Consider the following 20,183-nt stretch of genomic DNA (forward strand, 5'->3'; position numbering starts at 1 on the left):
TTCTACACCAGAGTGCAGGATATTCTCTGTAACTATACACTAGAGGTATGCGTTCAATTATCTGCCTGTGGTTGGAAGAGTAGCTAAGATGATTTGTTTTCTTTGCTCTACACATGAATAAACTCCAGAACTAAAAGTCCAATTTCAGTCAATTATTTGAGACGTTTACAGAAAGTTCCCGAACCATTCATCACCTTACATTTGGATCGGCCAGTTTCAACTACCACTATACATAACTAATCAAAAAGCTTGGATTGGAGGGGGGCATATACAAATTTTTCATCTTCCATTACGTTAGTTTCAATTTAAATTGTTTGTTATGTTAAGTTCAGGCACCATAGGACAATTGTACTACACTTCGATATTGCATTATATTCCAAACTAACACAAAGTAATAATTAAAATGTTACACTTCTAACTTCACAGGAACTTGGTTCAAAACTTGTAATACATTCAATAAAACTGAAATGATAGCCTAATCAAACGTGTATAAATCTGGAAGGTAACAAATTATGTATGGAGTCCTCACTAAAACTACAATCTAATTTTTTCCTGCTTTCAGTCTTCTCCAAGATTGCAATAACTCAAGCACTGCAACTTCACTTTGTATATACCACAGAAAACAAAATGTTCATTATATTAAACGGTCTACCACAATAAATCATTCAAATAATTTTGTCTAAAGGAGAAAAGGCAACCATAATTCATCAATTGTTCAAGCACATGAAAAGATCAATATATGGACAACAGTTCAAATTCTACCTGCACAATAAAAAGTGGAACCAAGACAATTAACATGTTATTTTCATTGCATTTATTTGTGAAAAACATGTTTAGTCAATCAACATTTACACTAAATGCACAAGTGTAAAAAATATATCTAACAAACACTAATTAGGGAAATGTAAAACTAGAAGTCAGCATCTTGACAGCTTATAAAAGCACTTACAACAAAATAATTCATTCATGGCACTTATTAATGTCACAAAGGTCACACTTTGACATTTAAAATATGTGTTACCTTTGAATTGTAAAACATATTCCTTTTCCCCACATGCAGCCATTACATTTCTTCCAAAATATGACTGCAGAATACCCAGAGTGCATAGCAACAGAAGCCAATTTTCCACTATTTTGTAACAGACATGGTTCATCCTCTTCTGCTATTTGAGCAATGCTGAATTAAATACACTGTGCACCCAAGTTCAGCTCATCATAAATATTTTAACATTATAACACACATAAAGTACTTCTTTATCATGTTGTAAGTGTAAAGTATAAGAATGCATGGTTTACTTGGCTAGCCTTCTACATTTTATCTAGCACAGATGGATGCAAGTATTACTGAAAAAGCTATAAAAACATTGAAAATGCGTACTATTTTATCGAAACAATACTGCAGGTCACAAATAGCCAAGAGTGTCCTGAAGACTGACAGATTTATTCTGAGGTAGTAACTTGAGTAAGTAAAGTTAAATGCCATTTACTATACTTCTATAAGGTGTAAGAATCAAGTTGCTTTTATTAGAAACAAATGCATATTTGAAGGTGAATTTATGAAGAGAAGAACAAATTAAAATGTCTGCCTTCTGGGGTGTTGTGCCATGTAGTCTGATAGATGTTTATCAATATTTCAGAGGTGCCTGCTGCCTCCACATCACCCAGATGATGAAGGCAGCAAGCACTTCTGAAACATCACTAAACTGCCACCACATAACCAGAAGACAGCCATCTTTATACTCACCGCTGTGTAAACCTGAAAAATGGAGGAATAATTAATCGTATTTGTTAAAATGTTTTATACATAAATGTATGCCTCTTTTGTTATAAAATGTATATGTTATCTGCAATTCAATTTGTAAGTCAGAAGCATGTAAACATTATGAAGTTTGCAGATTAAAATTAAATAAATAAGGCTAAAAACACTCAAAACAATATCAATGCTACTAAGTTAACTTTAAGAACTTTGAAGATTTCCGTCTTCTGGGTAGTCTGGTCGATGTTAACCAACGTTTCAGAGGTCATACTGCCTCCGTCATCAGGGTGATGAATAGTGCAACAACCCAGAAGACAGAAATCTTCATACTCACCGCTGTGAAAACCTCAAATCCTACATTTAAGGACTTTCTTTGTATATGGAAAAGAATATGAATTTCAATAGTTGTAGTTCAGAATGAAAGGCAATTCAGCGTTCTCACTCTTAAACCAAACAAAGAGAATGTTGGGTTGGCAATTTTATAAGGAAAACAGTTTCACAACACTTTCTTACAATATGGTCCAGTTACATCCAAACAAGACTGACAAAACTGCAGTGTGCACTTTTTGACAAATTCCAAGGTTATACTACAAACACTGTGATTGTGAAATTTCCTAGAAATATACTGCTTATTTGATAATATCATATTTTTAAGGACGTTAAAGTGATGTAAAACCTATACAATTTTGTGTGTAATTAAAATTATGAACTCCTCAGCCTGGCCTACTGAGTTCCACATACACTTTAATACAACACTTACATAATTAAGTTCCCTTAAATCTGCTCAGACGTTTTGCACTTACATCAGTGTACGAAAAACATATAAAATAAATGACAAAAATAGTGATAAATAACAAATATGAATAACAAAACATGTCAAACCTGAAACAAAAATACAACATAAAACAATATAAAAACAATAAAAATATTACAAACGCACTCGCCATATAAATATTTTCATGGACTTGTGCATAGTATAAACAATTCATACTCTCTTGTTCAACAAATTTCTTCTCTCCTTTTACAATAAAATAGCGACTGTAAATATGGCCAAAAATATGTGACACTAAACTGCTCAAATTTCTTTAATTTGTTTACTTATATTAATACTGATGCTTGAGGACAGAAAAACAAATTACATGAAGGACCTTCCTTTTCCTTATGGAACCTGAATCAGCTAAAATCAGTCCACCCATTCAGAGACTACTTCAATATTATCTTCCTACCTGTGCTCAGTTTTCATTACATACATTTCACCATCATCTTGTCATTCCCTCTCTTACGGATCCAAAAGTTTTCCTCGGCATTTAACGCCTCAGTCTATCGTTTCCTCTTAGAAAGAGAGACGCTTTCTCACAAACAAATAACAGAAAAAAGAACTATGAACTGAACAGTAGCAAGAATTTTCCAAATATTTTTGATTTCTTACATCTTTCTGAATGGCATTTCTAGTCAGTCCTATATTATAAGCCTGTTCTGCATTTTTGAACATGATTATAATTAGATTTGCCTGTTTATTTCTACAACAATCCCATTACTGACTTTTAATATAATTCCTACATTCTCCTTTATGATATTTATATACATGCCTAATAAATTAACGTCAGCACAGACCATTTGTGCTATTAATATTAAAATTAACCTCAGTGAAACAGGTTATGAAGATGTAAATTTTAACAAACTGGCTCACATTCATTTTCAGTGGTAAGGCATGGTGCTGCACTTAGCGCAATGCACAAATAAATTAAACACGGTCATAATGGATGACTACCCGACTTTGATTTCATTCTCTAACTAGTTTCTACTAAATGACAACACAACTTACAAAATATTAACAAGTTTTTGTGCGTTCGCTCAGTTATTGCCTCTACATTTTCAATTCGTGAATGCACCCTGAAGGGTACTGTATACAGTTATTGGGGGGGGGGGGGGGCTGTTTGTGCCATCAAAATAGGACCTTTAACCTTCATGAATGCTGGGAGACACCAGAGTTTTCTGCAGTCAGTGACCTTAGTGTGAGTGGTGTGTCTGTTGACATCATGGCAGGTCTCATCCATGGATCCACCACACAATTATGTATGCAGGGTGTCTGGCTGGGGTATTTCTCAACATGGTTTTAAGGCCACTTTTGCTTACAGAAATGCGTGAATGTCTTAATCTTAAATGGACACAATTGCTATCTGATTGTGATGAAAACTGGAATGTGTCAAAATATTTGAGTAAAACTCACCAATATCATATTTTAAAAAAATTCATCCTTTGGTTGAATTTCTACTTGTAGACACACATCACAGAGCCAATAGGCACATTTTTTCAAATTGTAGATGCAAACATGCTTAAAATCATGCTTCTCAGATGGCACAAGTCAAGCTGAAGAACTATTCTGTAAAATATTCTATAAAATAGCCTGTTACAGAAAACTTCAACCATTGCAGGACTGTGATTCCATACGCTTGCTCCCATAGCATGAAACACTTTTGTAAAATAAATAACCCACTACACTTGACAGATTACCAACTATGCAAAAATTATACTTGGCATACTGTTTACAATGTAGTCCATAATTACTTCTCAACATAATACAGACAAAATCATGACACTTGCATCTGTTTCTTAGGCTGTAGCTAAATAGTGACTTATACTATTAATTTCTTAATAACTTATACTATTATTATTCTAACCATATAAAAAGAACAAATACTTGGCAATATGTGTTCTTACATACATACTTTGCCTCACAAACTCCCTCTTGCAGAATATTCTTACAGTAGGCTCTTGTAACATGGCATTTTCTTTTGTGTTATAGTAAAAGATTATAAAATGTAAGGAATTAGGTATGTTCTCTTACACACAGCAAATAAGTTACAATCACAGACTCACACAAAACAATAATAATTTTAAGCAATCAATTGCATGTTTGCAAAATTGAAGAAACTGTCGACCTGTTTTTGAGAAATTTTAGGATTCGTACTCACATACACTAGCCCAGTTGATCCTGTAGCTGTTGCTATACTAACAGCCACCTGTGAAGACAGAGAAACAAACTACGTGAACAATGGCGACAGCTTTAGGTCACTCTGATTTAAATTCCACGGTTACTTCTAAATTCCCTACAGGGCAGTCATTTCACAGTATCAGGAATTGCCTCTCAGTATTCATAAGCCGTGTTTTATCTCGGAATATGACGGTAGTGACGTACGCACAGGCATGATTTGAACCCACAATCCCAGTGTCCATTCAGTTTAAGTGCAGCCACTGACTTATGTTTGTTGCAAGGGAGGAGGGAAGCAACCTCTGTACCTTAAATAACTTTTGTAAAATAACACAAAAAGAAAAAAAATCAGTTCTTGGGCCTTAACACTGATAAATTCTAATTTAAAAGATCAAGCATAAAACTATAAACTGCATCAATTCATCCAATTTCAAAAGAAGACAGCAGAAATGGGAGATAATAATTCTGCTGTATATGTATTATATATTACTTACTTTCTGACATGAATGGATACAGTTGGGGCCACTGTAATGCAAACCGACCACCAGACCTCGTTGTACTGCTGCGTTGTAAGAGTCTGTTCGAAAGACGTGCTCGGCATCAACCCCCTGCATACGAGCCTCCTTGCTCAAAAGCAGAAGACAATACGGCTGAAACAAAATTGTGTTCTGGATAATAAAGTTGTCTTCTGGGTTGTAATGCCATGCAGACTTGTAGGAACTGCATTACACGATCCTTACATTTTCAATCTTGAGTGCATTAATAAAGGCCTTCGCTCGCTGCACTTGCTGGCCATCAGAAAAGAAAGCCACTAAGCACGATTCTCCACTAGGTGTTTTGTGCAGGCCCCACGTGTGAGGCACAACACTCCTCTCTGCCAGCAATGATGCACTCAATCTGAAAATAAACCACACACACACATTCAGTCAAGCCCATGGGAGCAAATAAGCACATGGCAGAGCAGATCAATCTGCAGACTGCTGCTGATCTTCAAAATATACTCGAAAGTACCACTGCAGAAGTCAGAAAGAAAAACCGCAGAAGCGAAGCAAAGAGTCTCCTTAATTTGTAATTATAAATTATCTTACACTAACTAACTAACTAACTAGATGGCTTACCGAACCCGAAGGTTCATCACCGAATTAACCAAAGCCCTCCATGGGACCCTGTCCTGGGCCAGCAAAATCCAATCTCCTTCGACTCCTATCTTCCATAGATCCTGCCTGAGATTATCCTCCCATCTACGTCTAGGTCTCCCCAGTGGTCTCTTCCCCCCAGGTTTCCCAACCAATACCCGGTGCACACCTCTTGTCCCATCCATGCACGCTACATGCCCTGCCCATCTAATTCTTCTCGACTTAATCACCCTGACAATACTGGGGGAGGAGTACAGATTTTTTAAGCTCATCATTATGCAGTTTTCTCCACGCCCCATCATCTTCCCTCTTAGGCCCAAATATCCTCCTCAACACCCTATTCTCAAACACCTGCAATCTGTGTTCCTCCCTCTGAGTGAGAGACCATGTTTTGCACCCATACAAAACAACAGGCAAGATTATTGTTTTGTATACTTTAATTTTCAGGTTCTTAGAAATCAGATGGGAAGCCAAAATATTTTGAATTGAGAAGTAGCAAGCATTTCCAGAATTTAATCTCCTCCTAACTTCCTCATGAGTGTCATTTTGATTTGTTATTGTTGTTCCCAGATATTTGAACTTTGTAACCCTTTCAAAGGAATTATCTTACACAGTAATTATTAAAATATTAGTACTGTTTATACTGCAACAAGGAAACAAACATTCTCAAGTTCAGACACTTTAGCAGTAATTTCACCTACAAGAAGATTATAATATATGGTCCATTGTACTGTAATTGTTGATTCTTACACAGATACCTCTGTAATTCTTGTGAAGCAGGCAGGGAAACATAATCTTGTATTTTTATCGTATCTGGGAATAGACACCAGTTGTGTTCTCCCTCAATGGGAGTGAAATCATGGATGCTGCTCCAGTTATTGTTAAACACGCTTAATCCTGCTTGCTGAAAATGTTCTGCAACAGAAATGTAATCCAAAACATGCTGATAATGGTCTTCTGGGTTGACAGTGTGTAGTCCCGTAGGCGGTTACCAACGCTCGCAAGGAACGAATGGTCTCCATCTTCACCGCTCTACCACAAGGAGGTTTCAAAAGTGATTACAATTTCCATTAAATTTACTTTCTTTTATTGTATCTGCACTCAGCAACAAGAATTACCTTTATCCAACAGGTCACACAAAGTTAGGTACCTGCTTACCTGAAGACAAAGACAGAGCCTGTCATTGGGCATTGTTGAGCCCAGAAAATATTACTTAATTCACAGCATCTGCACACTCCAAACTCAAAACAGGCTATAAATATATAAGGGCAAACATAACACAAAAGGTTATCAAAGATACTGACTTCACAGAAGACTACAGATCAAAGCGCACCTACCGCACAGTTTCCTAGTTAGTATGTCATAGATGACACAAGTGTCTAAACCAAGCAAGAAAACAAGGAATTCACTGGCTGTCAATGGCTACCAAACTTCCCCTTACATTTTAATTGCCAGTCTCTTGTGATCTCAAAGTTGCGTAAAATTACAAAACCTTAATTGTATCAATAGATTTACCTTCCAACTCATTGTAAAACAACTGGTAGCAACCAAAGTGAATACTGCTAGAGGACTCTATTATTGGCTGAGTGGTGCAACATAAGAAGATATCCACCTTTCTGCAGTCTCGTGCCCTAAACTGTCCACATGCTACTACACACAAACATTCCTTGCAATCTCGCAGAAATATGCTGTAAAAGAAAACGGAGGAACACCTTATAACAGTGCATCATCATCTGAAAGCCGTAACTGACAACAGTACATCTCATAATTCACTTGAATGGAAAAAGGGCAAAAGCATAAACAACTGTCGACAAAGTACCTGCCCTTCACTGCTGCCAATATAATCTTACAGTTAATGCAATCATCAACTGTAACTGTATTTGCATGGTCAAATACAAATATACTAGTGTTTTTGCAGTTCTGAATGACAAACTGTTGGCCGTTTACTGCACCTGGCATTTTCAAAACTTCACCATCTTCAATGCTTTCTATGATGTAGTCTTTCAAATTCACAGTTTTCCTTTTATCCCTAGAAGACAAGGGAAACCATGCATCATTATAATAAGATTGTTCTCGTTCAGAATTTGCTTCTAAATGTGTAAACTCCAGAAATAAAATTTACAGTATGTAACCAGCAACAACGCTTTTTTTCATGGAAGTTGGCAAAAATGTTAAAATATTGTTTTACATAAACATATTTGGGGTAGTGCTGCACCCACAACTTAAGACCAACAAGAAATAATGAATGCTCTTCACCAAATATTACTGAAACAAACAAATCAAACAGAATCAGATGGGCAGGCATGTAGCATGAAGGGGAGATAAAAAATACACTCAACATTTCTGTTGAAAGTCTAAAGAAAGAGATTGCATGGAAAATCTGTGCATAGGTAGGAGGATATTACAATGCTACTTTGGAATATTCAATTAGACGATGTCGAATGGATTCATCTGGCTCAGGATAGGAACCAGTGGAACAAGCATATGCATTAAATCAATATATCACCACCTTCCAGGCCATATGTTGAGCCCTTTGTAACCACTGTCATTTGACTACCCAGACATTATCCTCATACTAAGTTAAGTATGCTTTGTTTTAAAATTAGTTTCCTTTGCTTACTTTCATTCCATTATGTCACATGGAATAATATTCTGTGAAAGTTTAATAAAAAGAAGACAAAAATTTGTCAAAAGAAAAAATCTGAATAATGGCAGGCATTAAAAGGAGAATCTCTTGTAGCGCATTATTTAATAAGTTTAATATTCTCATCTAGCCAGTAAACTCTTATTTTCATTATCATCATTTACTGTGTACAACTGGGAAATTTTTCACACAAACTCAGATATGAAGAATATAACAATATAATATATAACCTTCACGTGCCAAATGCTAACCACAGCAAATTACATTACTCAATAATCTTTCTCCTACCATAAAAAAGTTTAAATGACAGAAAATTATTGAAGTCAGCACTAAAAAAGTATCTCTTATCTCACTCCTTCTACACAATATAAGAATTTACTTTAAACAATAATTCTTAGTTATTACAATTTCATATAGTGATTGTGATGATTCCTTGATATAACTACTTCACTGTAATATTGTATCTTTTACACACTTCTGTAAATAGCTCTTAAAGCTTTGAATTTATTCTATTGTGTTTGTATTGACATCCTATATCTAAATAGCTGTTAAAACTATGCATTTACTCTACTGAATTGTATATGTAAAATGACATATTCTATATCCTTCACTAAGGCCTATGAAGGATCTATGGAATGCAAATAAATTCTATTCCATAGCATAAATACAAGGCATAAGCATGATCTCCATTAGCCAAAGGGCTAACTGAATTAGTTATTATAAAGGCACTATTACGCAGTGAGCAGATTATTCAACTCTCTTCCATACTTCGTAAAAACTTATTTAAACCAGAAGTGAAACAGAAATGGACTATCTTATAACTCAACACTAATCTGCAGAATTTACAACTGAAAATTATTAAAAATTTATGTACGCAGATGTAATGAGCATGCAGCTATAATCGTGATTTATATTTCTTTATACTAAGTGCTCATATCCATACTATGACCTATCCCACGTCCTTAGCTTGTAGTACTATAATGGGCATATGAAACGCACATAAATTATAATTTTAATATATACATACACACACAAATGAACTACTTCCTCATTATGATAAATTTCCTTCAATCCCTTATTTATCCCATCTCTACTGATACAATTTCTTTTAACAACAAATCTGAATACATAATGTTTCACAACCAAACTAGCGGAAAACACACAAAGGATGACATAACCCAACAATCGTACTTACCATGAATATCCTTCTAATTTCACTTCTCCTTTCTTAGTAACATTCGAATTCTGTCTCCCTTTGTGAAAAAGGCATCCCATTTTTCGTTAGTAATACACGAGAAATTAAAGTCATACAGAAGATAAAACCGATGGCTTAACAATAAAGGACGAAGTAAAAGTTTTCACAGCGTATCCGTGCTATTTGTTACGAAAATCAGATCGGGCAATATATTTTGCTTTCACTACTCCAATTCTCCTGAATGATATATTGCTACCTGGACCATTAACTAATAAAAAAGTTACATTTTAATTCTGCACACCTCTAATTTAGTCGACTTTATATATAGACGATCACACAGTACCATGGATTGTTCATGTCATTAGCTCTTTGCTTTGGAACTGTGAGACGCGGAGCCTCACCAAAGGCCCACAATTTTCACAACTCATGACATTCTGAAAAAGTCGGGAGTCAAAGAGTCACTCGTACATATCTCGAAGACGAAACACCGTTGGCCTGGACACGTACTCAGGCGGAAGGACAAAACATGGAGCACGGCGGTAACGGAAAGGCACCCGCGTGACAAGAAACCTCTTGTTCGACCGCCCACTCGCTCTCCGCAATATACATGCTGAGACCCGCGCGCAAGCCGAGGAACTAACTTGATGGCTTACCGAACCCGAAGGTTCATCACCGAATTAACCAAAGCCCTCCACCGGACCCTGTCCTGGGCCAATAAAATCCAGTCTCCTTCATCTCCCAGATTCCGCCTGACATTATCGAGCATCTTAGGAACACAATAATGTCTGGTTTCTGTACTTTCTTGGTTGCAGTAGATGGCAGCAATGCAATTAATGTAGTATCCATGGACAATACAAGGCAACAACACTGACAAAAAACATTTCGCGCACTTGATGCTAAATTAAGGTAACCCAAATGTGATGTAGTGTGACCACTTTCCATGGTATATTAAATAAAGTCAACAACAACATAATTTTAACATTTAAAGTTGACAAGCTTTAAATAAAATTCCAGCAACCACTTTTCAAAACATCAAATACACAGATAAAAAACAAATGTGCTTTACCTTACTTCCATAAATATAAACCAAGATATTGATTAAAATAAATTATGGCCAAAGATTTAGTCACGAATATTTCAGTCCATGTCCATTTGGGAAAACTTTTTTCCCCACCACTATCAAATACAGACATCAGGCAGTGGAAAAGGTCTAATTACACAACATAAACACATGGTCTGTTTTCTACTTGGAATAAAAACAAAGAATACTGGGTAGAACTCATCCTTTTGCAGACTATTACTACATTATATAGCACCACAACCCAAAAGACCACATCAACAATTTCTTTTATGTGTATAATTATAGGCTTGGAAGCAAACAAATTAATGAAAACTACAACGCCCAGGCCAGAAACAAGCTGGCTACAGATTTCCTATATCTGCGTTATAGCTAAACTCAACTGTTCATTAAAAAACATTATTTACTATAACACATGCATACTTCACTTATTGTACACCAAAGCCTTTAATATCCAGATCTTTTGGTCCTTTGAGGTCTAATATTTTAACCTCAAAAAAAATATGCAAGTTAAAAACTTGCAGCTGATATGTTCTGAAACTGAATACATTCCACCACATTCAACATTAATACACTTCGTTGCTTTAAAAAGAGCCACTGATTATCTGCAACAGATGACACATTCTCATTTTGAAACAAATAAGGAACTATAAAAAATTACCTAATGACAACACAAAATTTAACAGTGGATTTATAATCACTATTTCACTGTCACAGTGAAGAAAGCAATCTCAGACATTGCCTGTCACAGTAATTCTAGTTAAATACAAATGTCTATAAATACAATCACAAGTAACAGCTGAAGTATACTCTTCACCTTACAGGAACACGTTCATGCATTTCTCTAATAAAATTATCTCTGCAATTAGACGTAACACTACTTGGCATCTGAGAGAGCTGCAACTCCAGGTAAAATCTTCCCTGTAACAAGAAGGCCACATAATTAAGACACTGTAAGACTCCCTCCCAGGATACCCACATTACAACACTGAAACCCTGGAAAACTTTAAGCACACGCAAGGCATTTTTATACTTTCTACAATTCATGAATGTGAAGAACAATTCAATTTTAACAGCAGCAATCACACTGCCAAGAGTCTGTTGGACAAATCTAACAATAATGATATTTTCCTTACTATGTAGTTCTGAAAAAGGGTTTAGTTATAATTTAGTCTTCCCTCTAGGCAAATGTATGGCCCCCTGCTTCATCTTACTGCAGTGTTTTATGACAGCATTCCTCTTTTTAATGTTACAGCCGTCTCACCTTCTAGCAACTCGAGGCTGGCACCTCCTCCTGTGCTCACATGGCTCACTTTGTCTTCAGTTCCCCACTTTGCACAGCAGGTGGCAGTGTCTCCACCACCAATGATGGTTACGCTTCCCTTAGCAGTAGCAGCAACTACATTATCCATCACTGACTTCGTCCCATTTGCAAAGTTGGCGAACTCAAAGACACCCATTGGTCTAAATTGAATACGTGAAAAGCATTTCTTTAGTAAGTCACTTGATTCACTAGCTCCTACTTGACAGAAACCATAATGGTAAACCAAAGCGTTATCATCTCATTAACTGAAAACAACAACATAATTAACTTCAATGAAATGTATAGGTTATCAAACAACACAAACTTCAAATGATACTAACTCCATGGAGTAGAGTCTCACTCAACGAGCTAACGACTGCCAGTTAGTCACTATGTAAAAACTGTCAAGTACTGCATGTACAATACATACCCATTCCAAACTATGACCTTTGCCCTTTGTACAGGTTCTCTGAAGAGGTCTCTGGTCTTTGACCCAATGTCCAAACCCATCCAACCATCAGGTATGCCACCCTCCAAGGAACTAGTTCCAACAGCTGCATCTTCTGCAAATTTGTCAGCTGTTACAAAATCAACTGGAAGATGTATCTGCACATTATTTGTTTTTGCTTTGTCTATCAATTTTTGCACAATTTTAGCACCTTCTTCATCATACAGTGAATTCCCAATCTGAAAGAAACAAATTACATCAATTTTTACAGAATTGACAGCTATGACGAGTGTTTACGAATTCCAGAAGAAAGTAATAGAATTTATTTACATTCCATAGATCCTTCATAGGCCCAAACCAAGGAAGGAGGAACATGTCATAACACAAATACAATCTGCATAGTTAATGAGTGATTTACAGTCAACTACAGTATTATAGCAAAAATAATTACACCAGGAACCATCATCACCACTGGAATAGAAGTGAGACAGAAGAACTTTTAGCGCTGGTTCAAACTTCTTTAAATCATGATTTATTCTTTATAGTGGGAGGGGGAAAGATTATTTAATATGTTAATTCCAGGTTCGTGTTTGGCAAATGAAGGTTATATCTACGTCTTGAACTTGTATTGTTTATGTCCAACACCTCTATATCTCAATGGAAGGGCAAATTCTGTTTGTAAAACAGGTAACCATTTGTAAATGTTAAATGCTACATACATAAATAGTGACAATGATTACGTACAAACTGATACAGTGATAGCTACGTAATACATGGCACAGGGCATAGACAAAGAGTCACCTTCAAGATATTCCAATTCAAATTTCTTTCTATAACAAATATGAAAGGACTGTTACTTGCATATTTTGGAGTTACAAGCCAACTGTACCTTCAAACCCTTTAGGACCTTCAAGAAAGTATATGCCATTCCACCTCCAATGATCATTTCATTCACTTTATCCAGTAAATTTTCTATCAGCTGGATTTTATCTGCAACTTTGGCACCTCCTAAAATGGCTAAGAATGGTCTGAAACAAAGCACGTATACTCAGAACCCAGTTTTCTATACACAGTTTACAACCTGACACTTGGGGTTCTCATGGCAGTGTCATCTGGATTGTGCACCACGTGCTCATGTAGATGATCACAAACTTTTGGAGGAAAAAAAATACCTCCATCTTGAGCCTGTATGGAGGCATTCCTCTGAAATCCTGGTAATCACCTACAAGACCAAACAGTGTCAAAACCCAAAAGACCACAATTAACAAAGTTTATCACAGTATTTTTATTCCTTCCCCTTATCAATGTTCTTTCATGAAGTATGCAGAATAATTTCATATGACATGCAGCATCCTTTGGAATCTCATCTTTATCTAATGGCTCAGTCTACAGATTGATAAAAGGCTGGAATACAACAGAACGTTTATAGTAACATGTTTTTAACATATACAAGTACTGACTTGCTAATTACAACCTATGAACCATTTATAATGCAGCAAGTTTACCCTACATTGTGTTTCATTATACTGAGTGCAGCAAAGGGTTAATCAACCACAACCACTGGCAGAACTTTTATACATTCTGGTTTAGCTTGGCAAGTTGATTATAATATACCTTGCAAAGTGCCTGCAGCGTTACTGCATGGAAAATCAACAAATGCTTATGTGCTTGCAAGTGCTACGCACCATTCTTCTATCTTGCTTAATTACCGAGCCACAGAAACCATCTTTCTGCAACATATAACTCACCTATCAGGATTATCAAGGGCTTTAGCAAAGTATTCAAGTTCCTTCTTAAGAAGAAATCCCGATGCTCGTACACTAAAACCTTCACCCATCATAGAACTGTGAGGACGATGAGCTGTGCCAAAAGCATCATTCACATAATAATCTCCCAGCTTACGCAGAGACGCACGGAACTTTGTCACTGCTTCCGGTGATGCTTTTACCTACATGCAACACAAAGTAACACATCAAGGTGAGATCTCAAAAGTCAATGCAAAAGGGTTTAAAGGCAAGTCAGTATATGGGGCTACATGACTTGTATAAAATTACAAGTACGGCCCACACACCAACCCAGTGCAACAGTATACGTAAAGGTGCCTGAGTTATACTGAGATAAAAACTTAAATTTATTACACGAGGATTACATATCAAACATCAACACGTGCACACACACGCCGGGCAGTAAAGGGGCCTCTCACCAAGCTCCGGAAAGCAGATCCCTCTGAATAATTACATAAATGACTCAACCAAAGGAATCTTTAACCCAAAACTACAGGCCACAGAAGTCTGTGGACTTGGTTGGTCAGTCAGGGGGTGGATGGATAATTCATGACAGTCAGCACAGTAAATGAATCAAACAGAAACTTACATTTTGGTAAAGGCATTTTCTCCTACCAGATGTAATAGTTATACTGACATAACTTGCTTGTGAAAGAAATAAGGCAAACAGCGTGACTATGAGATAGAACCTGTGTTGCACATACTGCCCTTTATATACCTTTTGTTTCTTGAGCTGCTAAACTACATCAACTACACAGGTTACAATGACATTAATAAAAAATACAGGAACAAAAAAACAGACTAGCCAATGTAACAGCTGATATTTACAACAGTCCAAATTATGCAGACGCGCTTATTATTCGTCACATTTAGTTTGTATGTAAGTAAGACAGCTGGTGACAGGATTCAAGCAAACTATCTGTTACAACATTCAGCACCCTTTGCAGTTCATTACATACCTTGTTGCCCTTCTCATCAACGCCTTTCCCCTCTTCTTCGACGTAGAAACGCAGGTTCTCAAGAAGGATCACTGACCCTTCCTTTGGATCTGCACATGCCTGTTCCACTTCTGGTCCCACGCAATCGTTTAGGAATGTCACATCCCTAGCGACACAAGTCTGATGCACACTTGCAAATTCTATTTCTATAGCTTTATATCTATATTAACGAACTGGAAGGAATACTTCAGGATGGGAGAGTGAAGGACACAAGACATGCAAAACGTGGAAATATAAGAACAGAAAGGGACTGCAGAGTAGAGTCATTACAAAAATTCAAGACGGGATACCATCTTCAGACATATTAGTTAACACAGGCAAAGCCAAGAGGTAGGTTCAAGCCCATATTTCTATGATTTTTACCTCCACACATCAGGTTAAAAACTTCAGGGCCCTAACCAATTACAGCAAAGCAATTGCTTTCCAAACACTGTGAAGGATGCAATCAATACTGGTCAGAATTACATGCAGATAATGTAAAAACTTACACAAACACACAGTTCTGAGCAAGAACTCATGAAGGCTACTTTCTTCTGCACGCATTTCCAGTCTCATATTCTTAATGTTATATGCCCATGTTTTGTCAGCAGACTACAGGATAGAATAATTATATAAAGGCAGCTAATAAATCCTCTCAAATGAAAGAAGGGGAAAGGCAAGTTATGTTGTAATAAGGCATCTGCATTCCAAGTATAAATTCTAACTTCACTATTGAAAATACTTAAAAATGTAATTAAAACTGCATTTAGTGTAACAGAAGAACATCAAATATGATGATAACTTTTCTTGGATGTTGTGCACGTGAAAATGACTGTGATCTGGGTCCTTGCACCCTGATGATGGAAGTAACAAGTACTTCTCAAACGTCAGAAATACTTCTACCAGACTACGTAGAACATCCCAAATGACAGCCACTTTCCAGGTTAATGTACTTCAATCTGTAGTATGCAAAACTGTAATGCAAAAGCATGATGTCATATAGTTTCACAAAATATGAATTGCGATTATTAACAATCAAACCTGTCCAACAGCTTCTGCAGTTCAGCTGCTACTGGTTTTAAAGTGTATTTTAAATTCTTCTGCCCATCAGGACGTCCAAGGTGAGACACGAGAACAACGGATTTTGCTTCCTTCTCAAGAGCAAATTTAATGGTGTCGAGAGCAGCAACGATCCGCTGATTATTGGTGATCACACCTTCTTTTAAAGGAACATTAAAATCCACTCTGAAAATTATCGGAGATTAAAATAAGGCCGCATCGAAGTGTCACACAATATCACAGCACATACAAAAGTATCCGGAATACAAAATAAAAATGCAATTACTAACCTTATCAAAATCCGTTTCCCCGCAAGATTTAGGCTGTCAACTGCCAACTTGTTTAATGCCATTCTTAAATTATTAGAATACAATCTATTCCTACATCCACACCAATCATATACCCACAACAACAAGCCGTCCCGCAGAAGTCACCTTCAGCTTCGGAAGGTCATTCCAAAGTTGTAATATTTCATACAATGCATGTAAAATATAAATTTAACATGCGATAATATGAATTGTTTTCTAATACCGGATAGTCATACAGAAGACACCGTAGGATATTCATTATACAGATATTAAGTACTTGAGTTGATGCTACTTGTACAGCGAGTATCAGAACTACCACCACCGACAACTGAAATTCTTCGCTAATTGTGGTAGTAGCGCATTCTTCGTCGGAAATATACCCAACAGTACTTATTACACTGCGAACATACCCTGAAAAGACTAGAGAGGGCCAAGGCGAAGAAATATTGTTTCACTGACGATATCAAACTACCGGTGCCAGTAACTGGCATGTATGGGAAAAACAGTCGACATCATGTAATGTAAAACCAGAATAATGACAAATACCCGCAATGAACAACGATTTGCAAGTGTAACCGACGCCCGAATTCTACTAAATTTGGCTCGAGGTTTATGTATGCCATCGGAGTCACTCCAATGTCGTTCTTTTTGGAGTCATAACAATGCGTAATAACAACATGACGGACGCACGAAATCAGATGTGATAAGACGATGCAGGCCCAAATGCCACAGTTATTTTCACAGACTTTGCCATTTTAGTATCTTCAAACATCATTCGAGAGACGCTGTCGTAAAATATATAGTTATTTCTAACAATAAAACTATATAATACATGTAACACGTATTAAAAACAAACTGTATTTCGGAAATAGCTGCTGCCCTATGTACCTCAGGGGCAAGGTCTGTCTCGGGTACATGGAAGTAAATACCCCATAAAGTGGTGAATGGATGGGATGATAATAATAATGCCACTTATTTAAGTTTTCGAAGAGGTAAAAATCTTTCCTCAAGTACGATTCGATCCTGTAACCACCTGCTCATGAGCTCAACACGGTTATAAACTTACGATTACACCAAGTACTGTAAAATTGGTTGATATTAACAACGTAAGATTGTAGGACTGGAAGTCTGTGCAATAAGAAAGCAGGCTTCATATGAGTTCGGTCCGGAACTCGTTCTGCATTTTGCTTGCAAGCAACGAGAATGGGTGATCTCCTCCCCAGGGATCCTACGGAAACCCTCTCCAAGGGCAACTACGGTTCAAAAACAAAATCGACTCATCTACCTTTTGCTGGTACGTATAATTAATTAACGCCGAATCCCACCTTCGTACGGCAGTCGTTAAGGCAGAGCGGCGTGTACGGGGCGTGGAGATGAAGCTCCACTCCACTCCACGCCACAGAGTCGTTTGAACACTTTCCGTAAATGTATGTTGTCGCTGAACAGAAATTTTCACTCGACGAGGAGCGACAGATCTGAAAGGACTGACGAGGGGAAAGGAAAGACAGCAGGGCCCACGTGAGGCGCCTTTGAACCACTCGAACAAAATTCGACAGCATCAGCGACACAAATTATAAAACGAATCAAACCTGCCCAGAAGTTTCTGGAGCTCAGCTGCGACTGGTTTCAACGTGTACTGCGGGTTCTTCTGCCCGCCAGGGCGACCCATGTGAGCCACGAGCACGACCGATTTCGCATCTTTGTCGAGGGCGTACTTTATGGTGTCGACAGACGCGCGGATGCGGTGATTGTTGGTGATGATCCCATCTTTCAGAGGAACATTAAAATCCACTCTGAAAATTGTCAGTCATGAAAATGTGGGCACATTCAAGTACAGTCCAGCATTCGTGCGTATGCAACATCGCTCAGAACAAACCTCATCAGAATCCGTTTGCGGGCAACATTTAAGCTGGCAACGACAAGCTTCTTGAACGACATATCTGAGCAAACTTACTTCACTTCGATTAATGAAAGGTCGATCACAAGATCGATATCTCACAATCACTTAGATTTTTCCTTAGCAGATGGCGAATTAGAAGATGCAGTGGAGAAGTGTATCTGCGACCACCGACAACGCGCATTTCCCTCAAAACAAGATTCCTGCCAAGTGCGAGGTCAAGGGTGAGGCTGCAGCTAAGGTCGGCGCAGTGATATCCATTTTTATTTATAGTTCATTTAACTATGCTTCCAGTATCTCGGGCCATAGACCGTCGAATGAGTGGAACGAAGTCGTACTACGGCCTGGAAGGACTGAGGAAAACAACGAAAAACCTCGGTCAGGATAGCCGGTCCCCGGTCCCGAAATTTGAACCCGGAACCTCCCGAATACGACGTTCGGATGTTGTGATATCCTGGGATCGAAGGCGAACAGCTGTAACGCCACGCACTGTTTCTCTGGTAGGTGTGACGTCGAAGCAACCAGCTTCACGCTTAGGCCGGCTTTTATCGGTCCCCACTGGACGAGCCGTACGGCAGTTGAAGAAACAAAGAAAGTAGAATGAAAATATGAAGTTCTCAGAAGAAGGATAATTCAGTATTGGCAGACACGCTAACCAGCGTGTATAATTGTCCCACCTTAAAAAAATCAGGTCGTCCAGTGGCCTCTGCGCGATTATTCAGACCACAACTTAAAAATGCCTCGATACAAATAGACAGAACGAGGATCAGCCTTCAACATAGGCTTCATAGTTGTTCACGTGGTGGGGGAAATTCTTACCACCACAGACAAAAATTTATTCTGCCGGCCGTCTTATTGAAAACTAACCCTGACAGCGTCTTACGTTCATAAGAAACCTCTCGTTGATTAACCATCTTTAAATAACCTAAGGTCTAATTAGAGTAGCATGAACCACCTGCAAGGTCCCTGACCTTTGTTTCAACTACAGGTCAAGTCGTCTGTGCGCATCCAAAATCCAACGGCGTTTGATAACCACGAAACACAGTTTGTTTTATTATGGCATCTGCGCAAATGTCTCGACGTGGCTTACGAAGTCTACTGACAAGACGTCGCATTCAGAGGACCGGTTTACCAACTTTATTCGTGTAATTCAGAACACTTCATGCCGTACTCCCTCGTCATTATTCCAACAGCAGACGCAAAACGTATCTTCGGTCTGCCTTCCTCATGCCACGACGTCCCCCGAGAAGGCGCGTGTGATTTTCGTACAGAAAATTCTTCTTCCAGTTTCCTTGTCCCGTACTGCGACCCCACCAATTCTGCTCGAGGCATCGCCGTCTCTGGTTCACGCTCCCTTCTTCAAGTTCTGTTCTCCACCGGAATAACTTAGACCCGGGGTCTTTACGTTCAAATTCCGACAGCAAAGACTTCCAAATTCAATATAGTCTGAGGAGAGCTTCCTGGTGACGTGTGTCAAGCAATTCACGTCTTGCTTAATCTCGTCATCATCTTCATCTGGCTGGACACATCTCGATTTAAGGGTAGAAGGAGAAACAGTACTGAGAAGTCCCACGTTCCTGATACATACAAATGAGCTGTTTAAGCC

At 37.9% G+C, this 20,183-nt stretch overlaps 2 protein-coding genes and 1 long non-coding RNA gene across 7 annotated transcripts; 1 reads left to right on the forward strand and 2 right to left on the reverse strand.

The window, feature by feature from the left end:
• The first annotated feature begins 57 nt into the window (after nucleotides 1–57).
• LOC147872091 (uncharacterized) lies at nucleotides 58–2,385 on the forward strand. The gene is made up of 2 exons (XR_015537763.1): nucleotides 58–293; nucleotides 563–2,385. It is a non-coding gene; the product is annotated as an uncharacterized LOC147872091 (long non-coding RNA).
• Nucleotides 792–10,550, reverse strand: LOC110833043 (protein XRP2). 3 transcript variants are annotated; one of them, XM_022070626.2, is made up of 7 exons: nucleotides 10,025–10,550; nucleotides 7,704–7,913; nucleotides 7,400–7,572; nucleotides 6,643–6,799; nucleotides 5,489–5,645; nucleotides 5,243–5,398; nucleotides 792–4,779 (listed from the first exon to the last, which is right to left on the reverse strand). In XM_022070626.2, exons 2-7 carry the CDS (start codon nucleotides 7,841–7,843, stop codon nucleotides 4,654–4,656), a joined length of 909 nt encoding a protein of 302 aa, XP_021926318.1. In that variant the 5' UTR covers nucleotides 7,844–7,913; nucleotides 10,025–10,550; the 3' UTR covers nucleotides 792–4,653. The 3 variants fall into 3 exon arrangements, with proteins under 3 accessions (XP_021926318.1, XP_021926316.1, XP_021926319.1); XM_022070624.2 differs by having other exon boundaries at nucleotides 9,724–10,550; XM_022070627.2 differs by lacking the exon at nucleotides 7,704–7,913 and having other exon boundaries at nucleotides 9,724–10,550.
• A 439-nt stretch (nucleotides 10,551–10,989) lies between these two features.
• On the reverse strand, nucleotides 10,990–18,767 carry Pgk (phosphoglycerate kinase). Of its 3 annotated transcripts, XR_015537760.1 has the most exons (9): nucleotides 16,663–16,987; nucleotides 16,355–16,558; nucleotides 15,296–15,440; nucleotides 14,301–14,500; nucleotides 13,442–13,580; nucleotides 12,535–12,791; nucleotides 12,066–12,265; nucleotides 11,544–11,722; nucleotides 10,990–11,509 (listed from the first exon to the last, which is right to left on the reverse strand). XR_015537760.1 is itself a non-coding variant. In XM_022070623.2 (8 exons), the coding sequence occupies exons 1-8, from the start codon at nucleotides 18,616–18,618 to the stop codon at nucleotides 11,679–11,681; spliced, it is 1,251 nt and encodes a 416-aa protein (XP_021926315.2). In that variant the 5' UTR covers nucleotides 18,619–18,767; the 3' UTR covers nucleotides 10,990–11,678. The 3 variants fall into 3 exon arrangements, 2 of the variants coding, with proteins under 2 accessions (XP_021926315.2, XP_021926314.2); XM_022070623.2 differs by lacking the exons at nucleotides 16,355–16,558; nucleotides 16,663–16,987 and adding exons at nucleotides 18,270–18,473; nucleotides 18,557–18,767 and having other exon boundaries at nucleotides 10,990–11,722; XM_022070622.2 differs by having other exon boundaries at nucleotides 10,990–11,722.
• Between the last annotated feature and the right edge of the window lie 1,416 nt (nucleotides 18,768–20,183).

The sequence above is a fragment of the Zootermopsis nevadensis genome, unplaced genomic scaffold, assembly GCF_977971745.1.
Source record: "Zootermopsis nevadensis isolate Lab colony 2312 unplaced genomic scaffold, Znev_1.0 Znev_ptg000030l, whole genome shotgun sequence".
NCBI classification, from domain to species: domain Eukaryota; kingdom Metazoa; phylum Arthropoda; class Insecta; order Blattodea; family Termopsidae; genus Zootermopsis; species Zootermopsis nevadensis.